The 27,035-nt window shown below is 39.5% G+C and overlaps 1 protein-coding gene across 3 annotated transcripts in view; it reads left to right on the top strand.

Moving 5' to 3' along the window:
• Nucleotides 1-27,035, top strand: part of PRORP (protein only RNase P catalytic subunit) — a 39,384-nt gene that overhangs the window by 5,901 nt on the left and 6,448 nt on the right. For all 3 annotated transcript variants that reach the window (XM_058026911.1, XM_058026913.1, XM_058026912.1), the window contains exon 5: nt 9,560-9,667. In XM_058026911.1, coding sequence (XP_057882894.1) covers nt 9,560-9,667 — 108 coding nt within the window. The remainder of the gene's footprint in view (nt 1-9,559; nt 9,668-27,035) is intronic.

The raw sequence follows: 27,035 nt of genomic DNA on the forward strand, positions 1-27,035 counted from the left end.
TGGAGAGTAAGTCATAGCTGAGGGAGCTGGGGTTGTTCAGCCTGGAGAAAATGAGGCTCAGGGGAGACCTTACTGCTCTCTACAAGTGCCTGAAAGGAGCCTGCTGCCAGGGGGGCTGGTCTCTTCTCCTAGGCAACCAGCAAAAGGGCAAGAGGACATAGCATCAAGCTGTGCCAGCAAAGGTTGAAGTTGGACATGAGGAAGAATTTCTTGACTGAAAGGGTGGTAAAACATGTAATGGGCTGCCCAGGAAGGTGGTAGAGTCACTGTCCCTGGAGGTGTTCAGGAAACCACCGGATGGGGCACTGAGTGCTGGCCTAGTTGACAAGGTGGTGATCAGTCACAGGTTGGACTCGATGATTGTGGAGGTTTTTCCCAACTCTACTGATTCCATGGCTCTATTTCTGATGTGTTTTGAGTGGAGATAACAGATTTGGTGGTAGAGATATGGACCAAAGCTGAGCCCCACTAGATGGAGCCCACACCACATCTTGGGGCAGCTTTGCTTTATCTTTGAGTATTTGTTTGCTGCAGCTGGCACCTCAGTTCTTCACCAGCTTTGAAAGTATGGAAGAGGACTCAAGGTTTATTCTTCAGGCTTTCTGCAGGCACAGACAGTGAGCATGTTCATCAGTTACAGAAACTTGAAAGTCTTGGGGTATTTGTAGTATATGCAGCCTATTGTGCAGACATCTGACTTCCACACAGATGTTATTATCAGTTCAGGACTTTTGGTCTGATCTAGCTGCTAATTGTATAGGAGAATAAAATTCTCCTTAAAAATGTAGCAGTTATTTTCAGTATGTAATAGGTACTGGTGTTCTGTAATATCATAAAATAAACAAAAGGCTGTGTTTTATTGAACCCTGTATGGCTTGAAAATTTCAAATGTGTCAAGTAGACAGGGCTAGATTGGCAGTACCAGTTGAAGATGGAGAGATTTAGGGAGTTCTGGGTAACAGGACCTTCACACACAATCTGAAGAGTAGTAGAAATTATGTTCCCCCTGTGGGAGAGCCTGATTGAATAAATGCATACAATCTAATGAAACAAAAACTCAATACACTACATTAAATTTTGATGTCAGTAGATTCTATTAGACTGTGTGATAGCTGAAATTCCATAATTTATCACTGTGGGGCCAGCTACTTGTTAGTTTCAAGTGGATCTCATTCCAGTTCTGTATCAGCAGGTAGTCCCTGAGTGGAGATGACCTTGTTGTTTACTGTTGTTTGTACAGCTTGAATTCTGCTTCCTCAGTGAAATTGGGACATGGATGTGGGGGCAGTGGCAAAACAGTGTCATGGTCTATCATGGTGTTTCCAGAAATAAAATTGGGACTTTTTAGTTGCCTTTGTGCTATGAAAGCAGACATGTGGTGATGAAAATATGCTGCCCATTTTAGGTATGTCAGACTGTGGGACTTCTTCTGCAGCCAGGGGCTTCCAGAGGGGAACTGGGTGATGAGGCTTAAATAGGGATGTGAGTACATACATCTGAGAAGGTGGGGGGATTTTCCAGTCAGTCACTTTTTTTGTAGTGGCTGTAATTCAAATAGGAAACTTTAGCTTTGTATTCCTTCTTTTCTCCTAACTAGTTTTCTTTAGTGGATCTGTATTTCCTGCAATGAAATGATTAATCAGGGAAACAGTTTGAGTTGCTTTGAGCTTTAAATATTTTTTTCCAACAGTGTTTCAAATGGAATATATAAATGCTTTTGGAATCTGTTTTTTTTCTTCACTAAGGGATAGTTATTTGTCTTACTTTTGCAACAGCATCATTGCTTTATTTTATTTCTGTCACAAGAATAAATGTGATCAGAGTAGAAAATGAGGAGCAAAGATTCGTTTGTTGAGGACCCCCCAAAAGTAATTTGTGGTGCAGAGATTAAAAACAAGTAAGTCTTTTTTGTAATTAGTTTTAGGAAAAAAAGCAAACATAGATTTGTACATCAGAATGGTAGTGAACACTATTTACAAATATGTTGAAAAGATGGCTTGCATGAGCTATAAAACTGATTATCTGTGATAAGGAAATGTTACACATTAAAAACAATTCAGATCCTTATGGATAGCTTCTGGAAGGTCTGTTAGGATATCATATGATGATCTAATGCAGTGAGCTGTAACCTTGCAGGCTGCCATAGAAAGGAGACAGCTACAATAAGATTGTCACCTTCTGTACCAAATTTCTGTGTGGTATTTTGTCAGATGCTTGTTTACCCTGGCTGCGTTTAATTGGGAGCTGTGCCATTGAGCCTGAGAGGATATAATTGGTGTGCTGAGAGGCAGAATCAACTTTTGCTGTGATGACTTTCATGTTGCAGCTGCTCCTGGGTGTTTACACAAATGCTGTAATTTCATTCCCTTTGTGGCTCCCACTTACCTCTGATGAGCCTGAAAGGGCTGTTGTGCAGTGGGAAGGAAGCTCATGGGAGGTGTGTATGTGCTGTCAAGAAGGCAGGAAGAGATGGGTTTGTGCTCACGTGAATTCCCACACTAGGTCTGGGCTAAGCAGGGATTTTTCATATTCTTCTAGCACATAGGGGACAACAAAGAGGAAGTAGCCCATTCATCTCAGTGTTCTTTTGCAGCTGAATGAGGCAGTGCTATTTGGAAGGAACCTTGAACATTGGGCTCTAACTCTTACCTTTTAGATTGATACTTTTTTTTTCTGTAGAGCTCTGGTTCTCCTTCCAACTCCATGATTTGCCCCAAAGGCCTGAGTGACCCAAAGGGGGCTTTGGGTATGTGTCAGTCCTGTTCTGTCAGCCCGGGATAAGTGTGCCATCTCCCTCCTCTACCTCTGTTCCCATGGGTGTTGGCTGAGTCCTGCCAGCAGTGCCCGCTGTGGGCACAGGCTGTGAGCAGGCAGCACTGCACATGCACATCACAGTGAGCGCCTGCAAGCACCTTCCTGTTCCTCACAGTCACAGTGAGTGCCTGCAAGCACCTTCCTGCTCCTCACAGTCACAGTGAGTGCCTGCAAGCACCTTCCTGTTCCTCACAGTCACAGTGAGTGCCTGCAAGCACCTTCCTGCTCCTCACAGTGCCAGTGAGTGCCTGCAAGCACCTTCCTGCTCCTCACAGTCACAGTGAGTGCCTGCAAGCACCTTCCTGTTCCTCACAGTGCCTCCCAAGGCTGCAGCCACAGCAGTTCCTGACTCGGGGGTTATTTGTAAACTCAGAGGCCAAACAAATTGTGTGCAATCCAGAGTACACAGAGATACCAGACACAATACTGAGAAAGGCTGTCCTGTTTAGAAGGGTTTCAAGGGGATTTCCAAGCTTTGAAACTGCAGGGGAAATATTCAAACCCATCGGGCATAGCAACAAATAGATTTAAGAGTGCTCCACCAAGGTGCCTTTAAAAAAAGAACTGGCTGGATTTCAGTTGGACAGCTGAATTTTATTTCACACTTAATATTCATTCCTGTGGTTTTCTTCTGATATCAGGAAACATTGCTGAAAACAAAGCAATCCCCATAACACTGTATTTTATGAAACTGTTAAAAATGTTTTCACTTCTCTAAAATACACCCTGTTTGATAATAGGGGTAGTTACATTATAATTAAGTGCAGTATAATATTCTGTTAATCAGAATTTGCTGTTTCCTTGCACTTGAGGATGTTGTCATTAAACAAGAGAGGAAGCACTGCTTTTTCTGCTGTACAAAGCTTAAAGTATTGTAACTTCTTCTGGAAAAAATGCATGTTGAACATTGTAGTTTTACTTCTTTTAATTTAACTAGTGTCTCTCCATCATTCCTGAAGTGAACAAAAACTTTATTGTTCAGGGGAAGTGACAAACAGCCTTTTCTGCAGTGATTTGAATACATTTTAGTGTGAATTTTAATTCTTATTTTTGAACTCTGTACATTGGCAGGAACATAATAGCCTTCTTGTAAGTCCTCTGTGAATTTACTCCTTTGTATGTTAGATTACTTTGGGTTTTGGCATTTAGGTAGTAGACCTTTTTGGTTTGAGAATTTAGCTAATGGCATGATTTATATTTCTAGTTGCCAACATATTTCTTATTTAGACTTGAGAAGAAAAATATTCAAGAGATTCAATTTTTCTGTGATTTTAAACTTTTCATACACTTAAAACTGTTATAGACATTAAAATTATTTCAAAATACTCCTGTGGATTAGTCTCATTGCTCTTACTGCTTGCTTAGCTATATTTTCTTTGTTTTGAAATATTTATTTCTGTTATCATGTTTAACATAGTGTCTGTAAATACTAATAATGAATTCTTTCCCTCATTTTTGTTGTAGTCCTGAACTTGTAATCTATATGTACACTAGTATGGGAAGAAAAACTTATATTTCTGTTCTATAAATCTATAAATGTATTTACAGAAGGTGAAATAGTATTGTCTTACCAAATAGTACTATTTTCATATTTATGACAGCTGCTTTTTCAAATACTTCTCGCTATGTAAACCAGACTTTTGAAGTCTGGAGGTACACTTATTTAAAAGAACTTTAAATGAATTAATTAAAGTAGCAAAACTAGTAATTTTTTTCTTGCTTTTTTCAAACAATAATTCCTAATGTTCTGGTTTTTTACAACCAACCTCTCTTGCTTTGCTGTAATATTCCAGGCTAAGAGTTAATTTCATCAAATGTTGTTTCATCATTTGGCCAGTTAGCATAGTCAGAGCTACATGTGGTAAGAGGTGATCCCAGTAGTGTCCCCTGCTACCAATCTCATTCCATTTCCTGGCTGCATCTTCTTGTTGGGACAGTCCTCTGTGTTGTAACCTCATCTGAGGGACTGGTGGAGACTAAGAGCTCTTGTATGGGCTGAGTTCATCCACTTGGGTCTTTCTCCATGTGCTAAGATGTGTGCATAGGTGGGTGAGGGAACAAAGGCAGGAATGAATGGCTGAGGAAAGGGAGAAGGTGGGAACACCCTTTTCTGGGCAGCACCAGTACATACCAGTATAAGCTGGTGCTGAAATAGTGCATGAGCCACCCAGCTGGTGTGGAATGCAGAAAAATGCAACTCTTCATGCTTTTGCCAAGATATGAATGGACTTGAGCCACCCACACCCTAGTGATTAAACAGTAAATTATTTTAAAACTCTAAAATTCTTTACATCAATATAAATTCCATCATGGATTTGGTTATAGCTGGCTTTTTCTTTTAGTTGATTTAGTCAAGTGTGTATCCATTTGTGAAGAAAAGATTTTTTAATAAAAGGTGCAGTGAATCATTTTTAAAGGTTACATAGTTGGCATTCCCCTGTTTTCCCAGTAAGACAATGAATGAAATCAGGTGGGTTTTTTAAAATTCCCTTTTCTTTTGTTCATGTTGTGAAACAGGTTATCACTGGAGCCACTGTGCTGTGTGTGTAGGGGAAGCCCTGCAGTGAGGTAACAGCCCTGCTGTATTGCAGTGCTCCTCTGCAGAACCTGAGCCTTATGAAGCAATACAAAATATGGTTTTAGTTTAGTTCCTTCTGTTTGAGTCATGTTTTCGAGTCCATAAGGAAAATGGACTTTTCCTTAAAAACTTTGAGAGATGAACCCAGTCAGACCAAGTTAGAAATCAGAGTAAGGTTTGCTGTGTTTATTTTGGTGCTCTTACCTGGAGGGGCCGGGGAAGGAGGGAGAGAGAGAAATGTGTTTTGTTACTTGTTGGATTACTGAAGGAATTCATCAGAAGTGCCCCTGTCCTGTTGAGCAGGATGTTTCCAGTGTATGCTCCTGTGGCATACACCACCTGTGGGGTGTGTGTAGATCACACGTTGCAGTCTCCATTTGGAAGAGTAAGCTTTTGTGAATAGCTTGCTTATTTTTGACTAAACCAACCTGACTCCTGGGGATGGTCCTGTGCAGGGTTAAGAGAGTTGGACTCAATGATCCCTGTGGGTCCCTTCCAACCCAGCATATCCTAGGATTCTGCAACCTGCATGTCATCATTGTACTGCATTGATAGCCATTGTGTCTGAGTTCACTTGATTAGTTGTACCCTAGCTGCAGCTGTGCTCTACTTCATTTACTGTTCAGAAAGAAAGCCTTTAATTTCTTCCAGCAGTTAGCTAATGGGGGGGATATCTTTAGGGAACTGTGGATGAATCATCTCTTTACTCCTGTGGCTGAAGTAAGAGCTGCATAAAATCCAGACAAATCCCAATCCTTAAAAGATCAGCATTCTTTGAATTGTCTACTTTCTCTCTTTGTAGTGGGTTGGTCTTGGTTGGACACCAGCTGCCCACCAAGCTGCTCTATCACTCCTCTCAACAGGACAAGGTTAGGGGTATAAAATGAGATGGAAAAACACTTGTGAATCAGGATAGAGACAGTTTATTAAAGCAAGAGCAAAGGCTGCATGCAGAAGTGAAAAAAAAGAAAAAAAAAAAGTGTTCTCTACTTCCCATTGCCAGGTGATGTCCAGCCACTCCCTGGGAAGTAAAGCATCAGTATGCATAGCAGTTGCTCCAGAAAACAATGGTCATAATAATAAACACCCTGTCCTTGCCCCCTTCTTTCTCCTGGGTGTTGTTCTGAGGAGGTGTCTCATGGATGGGATATCCCTTTGGTCAGGTTGAGTCAGCTGTCCTGGGGATGTTCCCTGCCAAGATTTTGCCCACCACCAGCCTGCTGATGAGGGGGAATGTTGGAGACACAGCCTTAGTGCTGTGGGGAGCATTAACTCCAGCTCAGCCAGACCCAGTACACTCCTACCGTGTAAGTCTTTGGGTATTTATATTGTGTCTGGATGAGGTAGCCTGCTGCTTATTGCCAGGCTTTGCCCTTTTCCTTCCCTGTGTCCAGAGAGGATGAGAAATATGGCAGCTCAAAAACTGTCTCTCAGGGGAGGAGACCTTCTCTGTCATTCTTGATGTATTTTTTTTCTGGAAAAAGAAAGAACACACTCTCGTGTGTAGCTGGGGAAATATGGGTGGTGAGGAGAAAATAAACTGACCCTTGGGAGTTTTAGTCTGTCTGAGGCTTTTTATTGGAGTCTTCTGTAGTTGGTGACATGAATTAAAGTTGGCCATTTGTCTTCTGCACTTTGCTATTAACTCCTCATTTCCCTGCCTGATTAAGTCTCCTTGCCACCAGCAAACCTTCCCTGCCTGTTTTGCACTGTTTGTGCCTAGAGAAGCAAAGCATTGAGCTGATCTGGGAGGCTGCCAGGGCATGCTGGCTGGCAGGCATCTGTTCAGAATGTTGAGAGACATGGACAGGAGGAGATGGTGCAGAAGCATGCAGTGGCCAAAGGAATGACACTGAAAAAGCTGCAGCATCCCCCAGCTCCAGGAGTAAACCCCAGAGAGCCCGGAGATGCTTTCTGGGGAGTGCTGAGCCTATCCTGGTGCCTCTCAGCAGGACCCTTCTGGCAGCCCTGCACCATCTGCTCTTCTGGAAGATGAGAGGGATCCAAGCCAAGAGTGGGCAGAGGAGAGTGCAGACCTACTGAACCCCTCTGCTGCTTCCCCAGCTCATGCTGTAGTGTTCCCTGAACAAAACAGTCTACTCTGCCCATCAGGGCAAACCACCTTTTCAGGAACTGCTCTATAACCATTGTCTCTTGAAGTAAAATACCACTTGAAAAACTCTCTGCAAAGTGCTTGGTTTGTATTGAACTGAGTCCATAAAGACAGGATTACTTGTACAGTTTGCTTCTTAAAAATGTCTCGACTGGAACTATGTTACTTGAAATAATACTGCCAATTGTTAGCACTGAGAAAATGTTTACCACATGTTTCACCTGCTTCCACTTTTTGTTTTTTCTATTTTCACTCATCTTTGTCTCAGAGCTTTTCTACCTTAATTTCCTTTGGGCTACATGTCTTTTGCTTCTTTTCATCTTCCACATTTCAGACAGCCTTACAGTATTGCAGTGATGGCTCACCAGATTTTGAACCATGGAGGTCCACGGGTGGTGTAAGCCCAGAAGTCAGGAATCTGTGTTGTTTGGTTTTGCACTTTTTTGTACTTGCTATCCCTGCCACTGCCTTTCCTAGGGACTTCCTTCTGTGTCTTGGTGTCCCTGTCAGATGGCAATGAGAATTTTTATTCATCTATGGAAAATACTTTGAGATTAGGGCAGAAGAGTGGGGAAAATACTTCACAAGTGCCAACAACTTATTTTGTTTTAGATGATAATTTCCTTGTCCAGTGTTTTATACTTTCTCAGTAGTAACATTTATTTAAGCCATGGAGAAATGAAAGATCACATAACAGGTGATTGATTCTCAGGGTGCTAGACTGAGTTGTCTATGTTGTCCTGTGTTGTCCATGTTCTTACCACTGTGCTTTTGACTGGTACACCTCTGTTCACCTGGAAATTATTCCTGAAATTTTAACAGCTGAGTGAGCCATCTTACCTTGCTGGGTTTGTACTCTTAGTACCAGTAGCCCTTTTCCTAGTATAATTTGTCATAAGCATTCCAACTAAATTTGAAGTGATCATTTGTTACTGCCTGACAGTGTTGTATTTTCTGGAAAAATGAATTCTTTCTTTCATTTTTTTTTCTCCAAGGAGGAATTGTATATGCTCTGTATGTTTTTGGGTGCTGAGGCAGTGGCTTTTATTTAGATGTATGTTGCCATATTGCTACATTGAAGAAGGCAAGATTAGAAGAGTACTTCTTGAATCCTTTGCAGAAGGCATGAAATATTAATTGTTTTGAGTTCCTGTGAAAGTTAATTTATAGCCTGGATTGTGAAGACTCTGTCAGTGATAAATAAATCTTACTTGTTACTAGAAAGGTAATTTATGCAACTAGGTCACTGCCCATCAGGATAATGCAGAGTTCTTGGTCTTATGAAAAACAGTCAGAAGCAAACAGTACAAATCCTATGCAAGTGTCTGCAAAAAAACTACTAAATCTTTCCCCAAAAATCAAGGGAGAAATTCCTGAGGATTTTATTATAGCTCTGTAGTCTGTTCTTCTCTTATGGACTCTCAAACCTAAAGCAGTTGTGATTTCCTTATGAGGGAAAAACTGGATGTTTTGTTCAATCAGTGCCTTACATTTCTGACCTAGTAAGAAAGTTTATGGTTTTAGCCTTAAAGCCACGTGTTTCTCACAGATAGAGTCCTGTCTTTCTAAATGGATGTTTATTTAAATATTGACTGGCATTCAGAGATTTCACCATTCTTTCAGAGAACCTAAGTATGATCATTATTTTACATTTGGACATGCTGAGAGCTAGTAGTGGTGAAGCTGTCTACTGGACTGTAAAAGTTGCTTTGTTCAGCAGCTGCTGTGGGACAATGACTATAGCATGTAACTTTATGGAAGTGCACAGCTCAGATTGTAATTTTGAAAATTTGGATAACTTCAAACTTTTGGGTTTTGGTTGTAATGTAATTTTTGGTTGTAATGGTTTTATTGGATGTATCCAATGTAAGACTTATGGCTTAAAAGATGGGGTGGGTTTTTTTGGTGTGGTTGTTAATGATGTGAAGTGTAGCCAACAAAGGAAAAGTGAGACATTAGGGCTTTGTTCCCTTTTTAAATAAAAATTGAATAGAATTTCTTTCTATTAAACTCAGCATATTATTCCCTTGTGTTTATTTATTTATTTATTTCAGGAATTGGAGGCCTTTCAAACATTTGTTGAAAATCGACTTCCGTTTGATATTGTTATTGATGGACTCAATGTTTCCCACATAAAATCCAGAAAGATGCAGTGTGAAAATGTAAGTGCTGGTTAAATATTCATTAAGTGTTTTGTGTATACTGGTTGTAAAACAGTGAGTGCCTCATTATTAGTTATCCTCTAGAGAAAATGAGCAAATACTTTGTTGCACATTCACAATGAAGTTCAAAGAGTTATCTGAGTTTCACAAATTAAAAATTACTAGTGGGAAGATGGTTCTTCTAGATATTTGCCTGTATTAGCTGTAAAATGTCATACATTTCCTCATATATTCAGTGTTTATAGTTACAGCTAAGGTGTCAATAATAACATAATTACAGAAACTCTATGTGGTTGTGTAAGTTTTCATAGTAATAGGGATTTGGGTGAATTGGGTAAATCTGCTGTGTAGAAAATTTAGTCTAATATAGTTATGCTGGTAAAAGTTGTCATGAAAATAACCCCTTGTTTAGTTCAAACCACATCCTGTACACATTTAAATATTATTTCATTTCCTATTGCTTTGAGACTTGAGTCCTGTTTAACAAGGGTGGCTCAAACTGGTTTCAGTTCTTTCCATTTGATTTGTAGAAGAAAAATCCTGCTCCTTTGTCAGTGAGAAACCTATGTTTGAGACTTCTTGATACTCCCTTGTAGCACTTCACTAAGAATTGGCTTAAGATTATTGGGATTTTTTGTCAATCAAATTAGGAGAAGCAAAGTAGCTGCTCACACATATTTCAAAGCCAGAATTTAAATTTTCACACTCTCAAAATTAAAATTAATTTATAGATGAGCTTGTTAGTAAAAGAAGAAATTCACTTTCATTCATTACAAGAAATACATTTTTGTTCTAAGAATTGCTTTAAAGCTGTTGTTAGGAAGTAATGTATACTGATCTATGTAGATAAAAGTGAGCTGAGGAGGTTAGATAAAACTTGCTGAAAAGTGTGTCAGAGTGGCAGTGTGGTTGCATGTGATACTGTCTCACAAAGAGAGCAGTTTACTTACTACAAAAATAGCAAAAAAAGTTCACAAGTTGTTTGGGTGGGATCAGGGAGGAAGTTTTAATTATCTGAGAAGAATTCCAGGCAGAACATAGTGGCACAAAGTTTTAACATGTAGAAAGACAGATCTGTGCTGCCAAAGATGAGGAGGGGAAAAGAATGTCCTTGCTCAGTGCCTTTCCCACTGTGGGAGCTTGAAACAGGATTCTGAATGGAAACTGGAGGCAATCAAACAAAGAGCCAACCTGATTTTGGCAGAGAATTACTCCTGATTTCTGATCAGAAATCTTGCTAGGAGGTATTAGCATGCTGAACAGCATAAATTGCCTTTCAGTTTCTCCTTAGCTTGGGCTGCAGTGGAAGCACTTTGGGATCCATGATGCCAAAGAGCTCCAGGAGGATTCTGTGGAGGCATCAACTTTCATTTATGTTGTTCCATATAGGGGTATAGGTCAAATTTCTCTTGAATCCCAGCTGTTTACTGATTAGGAGGATTTTGGGAAGACCTGCCTTTCCTTCCTACACAGCAGAACAGTAACTTGGACTCACCCCAGCTTATCCAGAAGAGGGTTTTCTTAGCTAAAATTTACTTGTCCTATGAGTTAAGTTGCTGTGAATGATTATTACATTTTGTTATGCACAAAAAATATTAATCATTAGGGTTTCTGCCAGTCTTTTTCTGCTCCTGTTTTCTGGATCCTGCTTTTTGGGAGTATGGAGTCATTACATAAGAGATTGGAGAAGCCCATTATTTCTGCCATAGACCTGTAGATACTCACGGGCTGAATAATTCCTGTTTTGGCATGGGAAGTTTATATTTGCACTCTAAACAACAAAATAGCTGCTTCACTACCCAAAAGAAATAATCTTCTAGACACATGGACTACTAAAGACTTTTCCCTGCATTGATCCTCTCAACTAACTGGGATCTTTTTAATATTTTAATGCTAGATGTCATTATACACAATTACAGTGTTAACTATTGAGTTTATAGTTTTTTCCAAGTGGAAACATAGTTTAAATGCGAGATCATTCTGGATGCTGGCAGATCCTGTTTTATTTCTTCATGACTCTGAACTTCTGTGTTGTAACATGTCAAAAAAGGACTGGTTTTGTTCTTATTTTGGATCCTTCTAACAAGAAGCATGCATTCTTGTTTTCTGACTTTTTTTTCAAGACTGCTAAAAACAGAAAGAAACCCACAAAGCAGAGCAGAGCAATCCTTTCTTCTGTCTCCAAACTCTTTTCAGATGAGGGAGGGGCAGGCCACAGTAATCTGTTGATGTGTTGCTTTCCTGGTTATGGTGTTGCTGCCAAGCAGTCTCCCATCTGTGAATGCTGACCTCCCTGAATGCTGCAGTCTGTCCTTTGAGGCTGGCTCTGCCACAAAACATCCTTTTCTGGAGGCTCCTGTCCTCACGCCGTGACAGCCAGATGGAAAATGTGGGGTGGCACACACGGGGCATTTACAGCCTGCTTTGTGAGGCTCCTCAGTCTGCACAGGGAAGCACAGTGCTGAACTGAGAAGATGGAGAAGAGAAATAATGTGAGAGAAGTGGGAGGCAGAGCGCAAAGGATGGAAAAAGCCAAGAGTGAAGGCCACTGAGGTCAAGCTGTCTGGCTGGGGTAGCATGAGAGTCCCATTTTGAAGAGAGGTGTGCTGTGATTTCTGCTTGACTAGAGAGGAGGTAAATGAGCAGTGTTTCTGAGGACTTAGGTTAAAGCTGTCCAGCCTGCCAGAAGCTGAATTATTTAACTTGTCAAAAAGCTAAATTATTTTGAGTCTCCAAGTGTGGGTCAGTCTGTGTCCTTTTCAGGGATTGATTACTGCATCTATTAGACCCAGTCAAGATATTGTTTTATAAACTTTTCTGTTAGAGGATGTAGTTAGTATGCAGTGTGGTTGAAAGAGAAAATGAGATTGTTGCTGTGTTTCTAACACACTCTTAAGTGTTACTATTTGCAAATTATTAGTTTCTTTGAAACCTGTCCCTTATGGGATTTAGAGAGAATGGCAAAATAAAGGGTGTTGTTAAACACAAAAGAAGGCCTAAGATTTATGTGACAAAAACAGTAATTTAAATGCATTCTGGTCTAAATTTAAATTTAACAAAAAGTACTGTTGAACTTCATGACTTAGCTTCCAGAACTGCAGCTGTTCTGCTGAAGACCAAGACTCTAGCTCTTAGTCATATGATTAGAATGAGAATACATTGATGAAATTTTCCTCTCTGTTTCAAACAGCCTAACATTGGTAATTCCATGTCTTAGGCATCTTGGGGAGTGGCAAGGCACAGCTATCTTGAGGGATAAGAGGAGACAGAAAAAAAAGCAAAAGTTGAAGGTAAAATTTTTACTCATTTAATTCCCAAAGTGTTCTGACATTCTAGAAAGCTAGATATGTGACTTCCCAGGCAACTTCAGTCCTCATAGCCAGCACTTAGCAAATCATTATGAATATTATTGACTTGACAGATGTACTGGAACATCCTGTGGCAGTTTCTCTGATTTATGACACTCTTGGTTTGTAAATATAATCCCCAATTGCCCTTTTGTCCAGGTGGGTTTTATTCTTGGTCTGTTTCCTGGTAGAAATTATGATGTGGTTGCATAAATTACTCAATTCCTGAAAAAAAAAAATAAGGAGACAGCATGAAGATAGAAAGAAAGATTTTTTTTTTTTGAGGTCTAGGGAATGGTGAGCCCATTTGATTTGAAGGCACTGCACACATAGTGACTGTAAAACTGCAACACCAGACAGCACCTCCTTTCAATCCATTGCTTCCTTACTGTAGCATTTTAAATTAAACATTAAAGTTGACTCCTTATTAAAAGATATTGTAGAATGGAAAGTATTTTTGCCATATTGTCAATAGAAAAAAAATCCAAATCTCCCTAAAGTCTAAAATGGTTCAGCCTTGTCATCTGCTGCTGCTGTACCTGATGGGTTTTGCCTGACTGAGTCAGTCACTGTACTGCAAGCATGTGGCTTGTAAACAGAGCTGTCTTGGCAGTTTAGGTAAGCAAAGTTGGTTCAGGCTGTGTCATGACGTGTTATCCTTTCCTCCAGATGTATCTAATTACATAAATCCTTACCCAACACAATCACATTTGGTACTCTCTGTAGTGCTCTCACCTTTCACCTTGTAAAGGTCAAGAGAGGGAATTTCCACACACTAACTGTCCGTTTCTCCTACTGAACAAACTGTGACATAGTTCTTAAGTGGATGTTTTCCTGTTTATGACAGGAAATTTTCTGCAGAAGTATTCCTTTGAAATGAGAGGAAGTCCCAGTACAAGCAGGATAGCTAGGCTGTAGAGACTGCTCTTGGATTGCAGAAGGGCAGTGAAGACATTTTGCTCTGCTTCAGCTACCCCTGAGCTGTGGAGGAGCAGGGTGGGAGGTGAAAGAGGGGTGAGGGAGCATGGTCTGCAGGAACAGACTGAAGAGTATTTTGCTATTCTTAATTTACAATGAGTTTGGTATATTTTAAATTAAGTATGCAGCCAGGCCCTTGTTTTTAGCTGTGCTCATCTGGTGTTAGAAGTAACTGAATATTTATTTCAAATGTGTGTTGGATCAAAGCTAACTCACTATTCCCTTCTGCAAACAGTTTGGCAGTTGGGGTCAGCTCTGCCCTAACTTTACCCTCTCTAATCTCTGTATTAAACCCAGACATCTAAACAATTGGTGAAATAGTTCCAGACTGAGTTACTCAAGGCTGACAATGCACAAAGGAATAGTTTTTGCTCTTGCCAGATAATTTAAAGTGGTTTCTTCTAAACTTAATCAGCACATCTATAAATGGACTACATGAGTTTTTGTAATTCCCATATAAATTGCAATAGGCCTGTAGAATAGCTGAGGAAGGCAGATCCTTGCTGTTCCTTCCCATCCCAGTCTGCTGGCAGCAGCCAGCACTCCACATCTGTGGCCTGAAGCAGGAGTCAGCTCCTGCCAGGAAAGGCACCAGAGCTGCCCCTTGCACCCCTCACAGGCTGGCACAGAAAGCCAGGCTGTGGCTGCTGGAATTGGGAGTGCTCTGTGGCAGGGGCAGGGAACACCTCATGTTTTGCTCCTCTTTCTTGTCTCCTCCTGGGAAAGAGCAGCAGGCTTGTTGAGTGGAGATTGCCCTCTGAACTGGGGAAGGGACTAAGAGAATTTTGCAGTAATAATACATGTGTCTAAACATTACTGCATTTTCTTTTTCTGTATGTTAAAGATCTAAAATTATATTTAACAGAAGGATTCAAGGTTTAAAACATTATACTTTTAGTTATTCTAGTAGTTCTGTAGTAGTTATTGCTGGACTCCTGGCTACATTAGCAGTAGAGAAAAGAGTGGGTAGAGAGAGGTTGCAGTCCTGACAGGAAAGCTGGTAGTGGAAAAAAAGTTCCATCAAAATAAGGAAGAAAAATAGGACATAGGATAGTAGTCTACAGGAAAATGGTGAATGGTCCTGTTAAATTCTTGAAAAAACCCAGCTTTTGCCACAGAATTAAAGAACCTTGATGAATTACACTTTGTGAATTCAGCTCAGAGCCATTGCTCTGGTATGTACTGGTATGTATTCAATTTGCAAGGCTTATTTTCCAAATATAAGGACAATTATTACTACAAGAAAACCTCAACTCTTCAAGTAAAGGCAAGAATTTTAAAAAGAAGAAAAAAAATAAAAACAGGGCATCTATGACCCACAATTCTCTTAGAATTCTCTTAGCTTAATAACCCTAATCAATTTTGAAACATAATTTTTCTTCTTTGAAATCTCTGCATAATGCCTATAAATCCTCTATGATGAAACAAGGAGAGCAAAAAACATACTGGAGCTTGTAGTGATTGAGAAGAATAGTGAAAACAACTTTCTCTCTTGAGTTCCAGTTACTAAACTATTTTTGAGGCCATGAGACACACAAAAAAATCAGCTCCTGTGCATACAACTATAGTTGACAAATACACATACTGGTATGCTCAGGTTTTCATGAGGTAATTTTTATGAGTCTTCAAGTCAGACTTAACCGTGCAACATGCCTAAAAAATCATCTGTACAGTTATTGAGACAGTGATGCTTTGTACAAAACATTAGCTCCACTCCATGAGCTGTCCTACAAAACAAGCAGTTATTAATAAATTTGACCCCAAAAACTCATCCATGGGAAAGAATTCTTTTCTTCTCTGACTCGTTTGGCAGCATCTGTGATTTGTTCAAGTACTTTACTGTCTGTAAATGAGGGAAGAATGAAGTAGATCCATGAGTCATTCTCTGTTCAGAATCAATACATCCAACAGAGGTCTTATTTGTCACACTGTGACAGTTCATCAATTCTGCCTCTGACCACTTCTTGTCTTACCACTCAACAAAGCAGTCAGACGTGTTTGTTCACTTGCTCTCAGCCTTTTCCATCTCTTTTTTTTCCCCCTGTCTTCTACTGGTGGTTCAAGTTTGCATTTCCATGATAACAAAACATTTGGCCTGTTGTTCATGGCTGGAGAGATTTTTTATCTTTGCAACATGTGTTTTCATTCTTTAGACCTGTACTTTCATTTCCTGTAAGTACTGCACAAACCATAAAGATGTTTTGGTGTTTTCATTGAAAATCGCCTTCACTGTTTGTGTAACATGATCTTAGAAGAGAAAGAAGATCAAGCAGTAAGGGGTATTCTTGAAACTTCTCCTATTTTTAGTGGTGGAGATTCATGAGTGAAATATTCAGCATTGCATCCATATCTCGTCAGTTACTTTCTGGGGGTTCCTTGGATATCCCAGCAGAAGAAATCAGTTCTTCTCTGAAGGCACATCTCAGAGATCAATACTAATCTGCTGAAATCTGTCCCTTCTATGTTGGGGCCATCCTAAAATAGCATAGCTCAAGCTCAAGAATTGGGGTCACCAGATGCAGAAGAACAAGGCTGTTCCAGGAGAGCTGAAGGAGATAGACTCAGTTGCCAGTGGAACCTAGAGGGAAGGCCTGGCCTGCAAGTTCTCCTCTCCCTGCAGCTCTTCTGAAACCTGGCAGCTCCTGGTTGTGGCTAGAAGAGAAATAGGAGGGCATTTAATATATTCAGTTTTGTATACCTGTACACTGTAAGTGCAGATGTATTGGACATCAGGGTGTCAGAGGTTCCAGAAGTATCCTACAGTTGGTTGGCATGGATGCTGCCACCCAGGAAATGCCTGTGTTGCCCACACACCTTGAGCCACCAACTCTGGCTCTTCCCATAGCAGTGTGCTCCACTGTCCCTCACTGCTTCTGCAGCACTGCCACAGGAGAGCAGGAGGTAGGTGGGACATCTTAAGAAGGGAAACACAAGGTCAGACTTGTGAATACAGGGAAAACTTTCTCAAAACTTTTAAATTTCCAATGTTGTGAAATGGGGGAGGGGAAGCTGACAGGATTCCCTGAGTAAATGCCTCATCGATCAGCTGTAAACAATTATTTTTCTTTTCAGAGGTTTCTGCTCTAGTTTTCCATTTCCTGGTGAGAATAGAGCAGCAGAAATTGATCAAGCTAAAGAAATCTGACTATCAGACAATTTGACAGGTTCTGCCTGTTACTTTCTCTCAGAGTCAGATTCTTCTTGGTGTTGCCTCCTGTTACTATTTGCAGCCTTTGTTTCTGTCTATAAGATTAATAAAAACCCATGTGGTTAAATTAATTATCTCTATTGGTTTCCATCTGGTGTTATGATTTTTACCTTTGTATTTGGTGATAATAGCAAATCAAAAGTTAATGGTAGTACAGGAGCACCCAAGCACCAATCATACCTTTTTTTACCAAGTGAATTTGCATCACATCTTTCATAATAAGATTCTTCTAATCACTAGGAATATAAGCTTGAAATTCAGCAGGGCAGAGTGAACCTGCCTTGATGATTCATTTCCCAGTGAACTTAGCAACTGTGGCAAGCAGGTTGGTTGTTGCATGTTTTAGAGAAGTCTAAAATCTAGGTGATAAAGTCAAATGAACATGTCTTCTGAACTGGATGAGTTTCTATCTTGCTGTTTTCACTTTGTCCCTTAGAAACTTCAAGATGGGTCTTTTCTCTGGGCAGCTCAACTGCTTCACATAATCATGAATTGTTAGTGTGGCAGTAAGAGGTGTGCTGGGCCTCCAAATTGTAAACCTGATCTTTGGGGAACTGAACTGCTTCTTTAGAAGTGATTTTCGTGCGAAAAATCTCCATAGTAGTGAGAGGCTATGGGAAGCAGGCCAGAAAACGTGAAGGCTGGGTTACTATAGTCCAGTCCTCTGTGAGAACAAATATTTGATTTGAATGTGAGAAGTGCTGGTTTCACTGTCATCTTAAAAGCAGCATAGGTAATCCTCAGGACAATGATTGTGTTCATTCATGTACACCTGGATTTATTTATATGCTTGAAAAGCTACCAATTTTGGTTCACACTTGGCCTTCACATTTAATGAGCTATTTCTGGTAAAAGTAGGAAAGAAAACATATTTGAAAGTTGTGTTATCTGAAGGTGAAAAGGTACAATGTAACAACGGCCTAAAGTCCATTTGGATTTATTTATGAAGCTGTGAAAGCCTAGTTTTTTGAACAGTATGTTATTCCTAAGGATCTCCACATATTGACATGATGTTTAATGATCCAACATTCCATTAAGCTACATTTGTTGTTTTTTCTCTAGTTGCATTCTATTTGTAAAGCAGGATTGGAAGAGACATTTATGTATAAGTAAATATACTTAAATTGAGATTATTAAATTATTATAACCTGCAATGAAGTTTAAAACTGAGGTTAAAGTAATTTTATTTCTTTTAATCTAGACTCATAGAAAATCAAGTACAATTGTAAACAGCTTTTAATCTAAATCTCTTCATAAACTGATTGTTTTGTGTTGTCTGGAACATGGAAATAGGAACTCCTATTTGAATCTAGGAGACTGATTTCACCAGAATTAAAATTCCATTCTGGGGATGACAGTCGTGCTGGCAGTATTCTTGCTTGAAACCAATTCGCAAGAATTCCTGTTTCAAACAATTTCTGAAAAATGGTAAGAGCTCTTCTTACCCAAAATACCATTGCCCATTAGAGGTGACATTCTGTATCAAACACTTCTTAATGCAAACCTCACCTTTTGCTGGTATTGATTTTGTACATCAGATACAGACATAAAAGGGAAGAGGCTATCCCTATTCTACTTTTTGCTTATTTTGTTTCAGGGTGCATTTGTGCAGTTCTTCCAAATAAGGGAGGGGAAACGAGGCAAGGCAAAAAACCTAAGGGTCAAAATAAAATAGTCCCCATGCTAATTCAGACTTATGCCTTTATCTGTGGTGTTAATCTAAATTAGATCAAATGAGATTAAACTCATATGTTCATTTGTGTTAATATAAGGAGGAGATCTCATTCAGATATCTGTCACTTCTCTGAGGACTGCTACCAGAGCTGTGCCATTAAGCTGGTATTGTACATACTGAGACTTGAAACAATTTTGTTGCTTGGGATCATGTGAGGAACAGGAGTGATGCAGTAAGAGCACCAGTACCAGGGACATAATAAGATGACTATGGCTACCTTTACTGCTGCTGTTCTTCAAAAAGTAACTCTTGTACAATAGAAATCTTCACTCCCATCCTTCAAGAAAAATGCCTAACTCAAGATCTTAAAAATTAGTACTTACAAACCATTAGATGAAGAAACAACCTTATAAGGCATAATTTGTGTTGGTGGTATCATTTTTTTGTAGATCTCCATAAAGTAAACATTCAGATCTTCTATTCTGTAGAAGATAATAGTAATAATACCGTTATTATTTCCTAAATATGATGCCCCAAAATTACATTTTAAAATCACTTGGAATATTTTATCTCTGGCATTGTAATTATTTGCCCCATATCATTGTTAGGAAGCCTTTTTCTTTATGAGAAATTCTGTTTCAAGTATTTTATATATTTACTACATGCATCTACTGATTTTTCCTTTCCACCCAGAGATACTACCTTGTGATGCTGTTTCTTCTTGATTTGTTATTCACTGGTCAGTTCTTTTATGATCTAAATAGTTCTTTTCACAGTTCTAGCTGGATATATGCATTGAATTTTAGTGAGTCAAAAGCTAAAGAGGTTGTCAAAATTATGTAATCATTAGGTACTCTATTTCCAACCAGTTTAATGAAAGATTAATTCCTTCTTCTAATTTTTCTGAATAGTTTCTATCATTTCCAGCTGCTGTATTGTCCTCTTATTGCACAATGCTTCCTGTAGTGACTGTTAAAACTGAACCTGTGCTTCTGTCACATGGTTAATAGCAACTTATCTCTTAGATAAATCAGAGAATATTGGTGATACTTGTGCCTGTCCTTATTGTCCAGCATTTATCCACTTACCTGCTCACTTCTATGCTTGACAAAAAGGAAGCAGTGAGTTTGCAGTAATATTTCTTCTGCCTTTAATATTTTGAATTTTTGACTCTTGAGCTTTTAAGGAGTCCAGTTGACATGGCTGAGCAAGCTGTGTACAGTGTGTGCCATAAGCTCTCTAACAGCAGCTAAAAGCCTGTTCAGTTCCACTGCTTCTGAAGTAGTTGTTATTCATTAATTTTTCCTGACTTATGTGGTATACCAGTGTGGTAATATTAATCTTGTTGGTGCCTTCTCTCCTTTTTTATTTCCTAATTGTGCAATACTTTGGTAAACCAGATAGTGCTTCCACTATACACTAAAAAAAATAAAAGTATGATGCAGGTGTTTGTTAAAGCTGTGGTTCTCTGGAGTTTGAGCTTCTACACTCAGTGCAAGCTTAACAAAAGGACACTGGAATACCTATTTCTTGACTACTGCCTGTACTACTGCTTGATTGATTGACTGATTGTTTGATAGGAGTTTTCTTCCACCACAGCCCTAAGTTGTCACACATTTGGATAAATAAAGTGGAGTAGTAGTAAGAGGGTTGCAAGTAATCATAGAGCAGAACCAGACAGTCCTAATGAGGTGATTTGGTGGTGATTTACCGTGCTCCCTGTGAGGAGCAGTTACCCTGGGCTCGGCCATCATCAATGTCGCTACTCTGCTTTCATCATCAGAAGTCACATACTCCATGTCCCTGTAAAACACTGCACTGAGCTGTGTAAATCTGTTTGTGGGGAATGGCCATACATCTCAATAGGGAGAGGAAGTGTCCTAAAGAATTGGAGGGTTTTGACATTTTCACTTGTAGTTTATATGTATGTGTCTGCATATTGTGCCTTTAGAAGTGAAATCTCTTAACTTTCCATTGAATGGGCATTCCCAAATGGGCTTTCAGAAATTTGAATGCTATAGGTTAGGGATTTCTTTTTTGTCATCCCACCCACTCTCATTTCCACAAGCCTATTTAGTCTACCAGCCTAATTAACATAACCTTAACATAACCAGTAATAAAACACAATTTTAACCATTTGCCATCTGATAAATTTGGTAAACAAAACACTTCTGAAATTATAGTTCTGTTTTGAACTTGAGCACTGATGTTCAGTCCTTGATGCTCCAAAGTTGTTAGCTGGGTATCTGCATCTTTTCCATGGAAATGGACAAAAGAGGGCAAGATGCAACATAATTCCTCAAAAGTGCTGGCTGATACAGTCATATAGATGAAAACTGCAATTCTGGAAACTGTAATTCTGTGTCCCCAAGCTAAAAGTTGCTTTGAAAAATAGATCCTTTTATGAAATAGGGCTGGGGCTTGGGAGTGGTTCCTACTTGGCTTCTGTTGCCCAAGCCTTTCATATTTTCATATTCTCAAGCTTGTTTCTCTTGACAAGGGGAAAAAATGGATAAGTACATAAAGTTTTTCATATAATTCGTTGTTCCCAGGAGGCCCAGCCTTTAGGCAAATGTCAAATATCATCTATAATTAACTTGTGGGAGCTGACAATATCATCTATTTGTCAAATTGCTGTATCTTTAAAGTTAACAAAAAATGCTTCAGATAAAACAGTGACCTGCCCAGTGTCTAGCTATTGAGTATTGCAGACTGCTGCCAATATACTTACATGAAAACCATCGAAGTACAAAAATTAAATCTTCTGGATTTTAGCTATCATGGTGGGCTTTCACAGACTTCACTGCCTAGGATGTCCAGACATGGACACTGCTGGCAGTGTTACTAGTAGTAAAATGGCACGAGTCTGCAATGATCAAAATTAATGGTTGTGTAAGATAAATAACGCTGACCCACGTTTTACATCAGCTGCATTACACTGCATCAGGTTTTTGTTGGTTTTGTAGGAACAGTGAGTTTCTTGCCAGGGTGAGCCTTGATCCAGCTGAGACAGTTGAACTTCTGCCTCATGGTCCTGGCAGTGCAAGGTGTGCTGATGGATGTGAACGTCTCCTGGGGTTTTTCCAGTCTGCTAAATACCAGTTATGCTCTCAGCAATATTAAACAGATTCCCTCCGGGGTTCCTCCTTGCTGAAAGCCTTGCTTTCATGGTTGGCCCAGGACAGATAGGTCTGACTCTGACCATGCAGCTGCTCCTCCATCTCAGACCTTTGTGCTTTAGTTTGCTTCTGCTGATTTTTGTAGTGTTGAAGAATAACATTTTATATGTTCTCTTTCATATTAAAGAACATTTTCCTCTTTCTGACCTTCACAGAGAAATCACCACTCATTTCAGTAGTGTTTGTTAATGTATTTATGTGCTAAGAGCTGCAAAGGTTCTTATTGAAACAATTGTTTTCAAAGGTGTATGGAAGTTTTGAAGGTAACCTCTATATAATAATCAGTAGCAGGCAACTGGAAAATAATACCGAGAAACAGCAGAAAGATAGTGTGAAAATTGTGTTATAAATATTTGCTGCATGTTGTACTCTGATGCTTTTTTGCAACTGCAAGTTGTCAGTTTACTGATGTTTCCTCGGTTACCATGTCATTCTACCTGGATGTCTGTTGTCCTGTGAGCTTAGAAATAGTCCTTATGTTACAGTGTTTCTGGAGCTGTCAAGTTTATTAAAATGTGGGATGTCTCTGCTGAAGCACAGGTTTAATATTCCACAACAGCATCATGCCTGTGCCTGCTGTAACAGTGATGTCTCCAGCTGCTGCAGGACTTTCCTCAAAGGACAAAAGTATTGTCTGGGACTTTAGGACATGGGGAAAACACTTAGCATCAGACAAGACCTGTCACTCTGTACAGACATGTGCTTAGGACAGTGGTGAGAGCTCAATTTAAACTGTCAGTTTCAGTCTGACAAAGCCATTTCAGTCCTGCCCCGAGTTATTTCCTATCTATGGAAAGGATCAGTCAAGCTTGTGCTTTCATTTTCACCACCCAGAGATCCTGGTCACATTTTGGATTTTCAACACTTAAATACAGCTTCTGACCCACGCTGAAAATGTTAAGACTGGCACAGCTGCATTGGGCTCACAAACGTTCCTTTGAAACAGCTACATTGTTTCTAGTTCATTTCCTATGGCTACATTTTAACATTGTTTCTATGGTAGGAGAAACTCCCTTATTTCCTTAAAGTCTTTGTATACAGTGTTCTGATAATTGTAGAAAAGCAAGAGTATCAATGTCATTGCAAACACTGGATTTCCAGTGAAAGAAGGCAGACCCCTGAAGCTGTGACTTCTGTTGGGAAAATTATTCCATTTACAGTCAGTGGCTCTGACAGGTAAAGTTCCACATCTGAATCTTACGCAAGAATAAGTAAAACCTCATACATTTTCATTTTTATTTTACTTTCTTCCTCAAGAATATAGAGATGATGTATGTGTAATATTGGTGCAATGAAGCAATGTGTAGTGATCAGTAAGAAAATACTGTTAAAGAAACAGCAGTGCAAGCAGAAAGAATTCAAGGATGGGAACAAAGGATAATATTGGTATGTGGAAATGCAAAGGGAACACTTTCAGGTTTTATATGTTTCTTTTACTACTTTTGTATAATCACTGGTAGGCAGTATCACCTAACTCCTCTCCTTGGTGTGAGGGGTTGAGACCTTTTAATATTTTGTAAATCTTCAGGTTTTGGTACAAAATAGTAGTCTCTCAGGAGATATCTGGATTAAATCAAACCCACATAAGCTGCCCCTTATGCATTGTCAAGATCTTGGTATTTATTCTTTTTTACAAGAAAAAAGATGAGGAAAAGGAGAGGTAAAAGTATACAGTGTTAATCAGCTATGGAGAAAAAATATCTCAAAGATCAGAAAAGGACAAATGCCCTTTGTCCTTTTACATGACTCTAGAAAGGAAGACATTCAGAAAATTCAAATTCATGAACAAAAATGCTTTAGTACCAGCCTACAACTGCAACAGAAAATGTTAAATTTTAATTAAAATAGAAAAAGTTAGTTGTTAGCAGTGGGCTATAGTTAATGGTGAATTGGACATATTCCACTCACTACCCCAGAAAAATGCTGCTTTATTTCAGATTTCAGATTCACCCTTCTCTTCCATCATTATTCCTACTTCAAAATTGCTGACACAGCATCAAAGGGTCTGCTTGTACATTTAAATCAACATTACCTTTTTTAGTAAGTGATTGGGAAAGAAAAAGGTATTGTAGTTGCTTAACAAAACTTTTGGATTTAGAAACTTCACTGGCACTGAAGTAACTTGCAGTATTCAGCTTCCAAAAATGCAGTTAGACAACTGAAGAATATTTGTTTATTTCTTGAATTGTAAGAGTCAGAAAAAATTGCTTGTTCTTCTCTTTTGCAACTTGTACTATGAAATTCAACAATTCCTCAAATGTCCATATCTTCTTTAGTCATAATTTCTAGAGCTCTTTCCATTGTTCATTTAATAGCATGCTAACTATTGTCACTACCCATTTTTCTTTTTTCATTTGTGGATGAACTTCATTCGTCTGTACATCATGATGTTAAAAATATTACCATTCAAAAGCAGAGACATTCAAAAAGCGTGAGCAAGAATATTCACACTAAAAGGTTTCTCAGGTGTAAGGTCTGACATAGTGCCTGAGATCTTTTAAGATGACAGTCCTTTCTAAAATGCCAGATTCCAAAAATCCAATGGCTCTTCCACGTGGTGTTCCCCTGCCTACCTCCCCATCCATCATATCATACACACTTTAATTCCATGTTTAAATTGTGTGTATATGTCTTCACTCTCAGCATGCATCCCACTGTGATTCTGTTAATTCTCATAGGAAATACTGCTTCACTGTCCATCAGATTACTTCTTGTGCTTTTTGGGAATAAGACAGAGCATGATATGACTGTAATTAAATAGAAAATATACCTATTTCAAAGCCTTCTTTTCTTATATGGCTCTGCTGGGAAGGAGAGGCACCTATCCCACCCTCTCTGCTCAGGAGAAATTCATAAAACTCCTACCAAATCTGAGATTGATTTACACAGTTTTGGTTTGTATTGTGATGTTCTCTGAGTAGAATAAAAGGCAGGGGTGGCTCTTCAAGATTGTTTGAAATCGGAAACTTTACCTACAGTTTATAATATAGCAGAATGCAGTGTCAGGGACTATTTACAAACATGTTACTTCTACATTCAGAATTGTTTCAGGGATTGTCTTGAGCAGATTGCATCTTCAATTGAATTCAAATGGAGTTGTAATTAAAGATATCCCCATTACTGGCATAACAGCCAGGGTATCATGAATACAGAAAAATGTAAATTGTGCTATTGCTTCTGTATCTGACCTGAATATATTTGCAGTTACTCTGCTTCATTCTCCCCACTACTCAGGATTCAAGATGGTTCATTAGCTTGGTCACAGTCCATGGAGTATTGCTCTAGTCAGTTTGACCTGAAAGTAATGTGTTTACATTCAGGCAGTGTTACAGCTGAGCCAAGTCCTCCAGGCAGTGGGAACACTGGACTGTGCAGGAGCACCAGGTGTCTTGGTACACCCTTGGTACCAGTCAGTTTGCACCTGGCTGCAAAAGCATCTTCAGTCTCTGAACACAGACTACTCTGCAAGTAGCACAGCTGTAGTTGGGAATTGCCTCATACATCCTCAATCTATATTAAATCAACTTGGGAATCTGCTTCTGTGATTTAGTTTTCCTGCTCAATCAATAACCTGCCTTTGATTAATAGTGCTGACTGTTAAGAGTAACAGCTAACATCTAAAAGTGAACTGCAAATTTTAATGAATTGTGATAGGGAGTTAAGACATATCTGTAGTGAATGTGTCAAGAGAGGCTAAGTCAGTTCCAGGTGCAGAGTCAACGCAGACAGGTTAAAGCATGTTAAACATTGTGTGATAGCCATCACTGATGTGTGAAGAGCTGTCACTGGGAGAGTTTTGCATGATGATGTGTTACATCAATTTCAATAGTCTTTCTGTGACACAGGATACAAATATTCCCTACAATATTGTTTCTGCAGTGTTGCAGAGATCCTTGGTGTTGTAAGGGATAATTCCCAGGAGTTACCTGCTGACTGTCTAAAGAGCAGAAAGTAAATCAGGCTGATTAATCTCTGTGACTGTTACTTATTCATCCATCACTGCTTTCCCTTTGAGGTAGCTATGCCCATGCAAGTAAGGGACAGATAAACTCCAGAGAAATCAAGAAACATGTATACTGCCCCTGTATTTGAGTTAAGAAGACTTGAGACTAATTTACACTGTGTCATCCATAATGATGTAGAGAATATAAGAAGCATTTGTGTTTGGTGCTGTGGTAATGATCTTGAATGTGGTTTGGTGAAATTACCAGGCTCAGTGAGAAAGTCCTGCCTTTCTTGCAAGCAGCACACATGCCTTCCTTGAGTAGCTGGCTGGGGCAAAAATCTCTGGCATCTCATCGTGTCTCTCTCCTGTATGTGGGACTGAAGTAAACAGATTTTTATTGAGCTTATTTTCTTGATCTACAGTATGGAAAAAGTGACCAAAAATGGTGAAACTCTTAAGTCAAATAAATGTAGTCATGACAGGAATTCATTTATAGAGTCATAGAATGCTCTGAGTTGGAAGGGACCTACAGGGATCATCAAAGTCCCAACTCCTGGCCCTGTGCAGGACGCCCCAAGAATTGCACCTTGTCCCTGACAGTGTTGGCCAAATGCTTTTTGAACTCTGTCAGGCTTGGTGCTCTGACCACTTCTCTGGGCAGCCTGTTCTAGTGCTCAACCACCCTCTGGGTGAAGAAGCTTTTCCCAATGTCCAGTCTAAACCTCCCTTACCCAGTTTCAGGCCATTCCTTGGGTCCTGTCACTGGTCACCAAAGAGATCAGTGCCTGCCCCTCCACTTGCCCCTCTCCCATGGAAGCTGTGACTGCAGTGAGGGCTCCTCTCAGTCTCCTCCAGGCTGAGCAGACCAAGTGACCTCTGTGCTGCTCATATGGCTTCACATCCAGCCCACCATCTTCATTTCTCTCTTTTGGATGCTCTCTAACAGCTTAATATTTTTTTAATATTGTGGCAGCCAAAACTGTACCCAGGACTCAAGGTGAGGCCATACTAGTGAAAAGTAATGTGGGACAATCA

The sequence above is a fragment of the Melospiza georgiana genome, chromosome 6, assembly GCF_028018845.1.
Source record: "Melospiza georgiana isolate bMelGeo1 chromosome 6, bMelGeo1.pri, whole genome shotgun sequence".
NCBI lineage: Eukaryota > Metazoa > Chordata > Aves > Passeriformes > Passerellidae > Melospiza > Melospiza georgiana.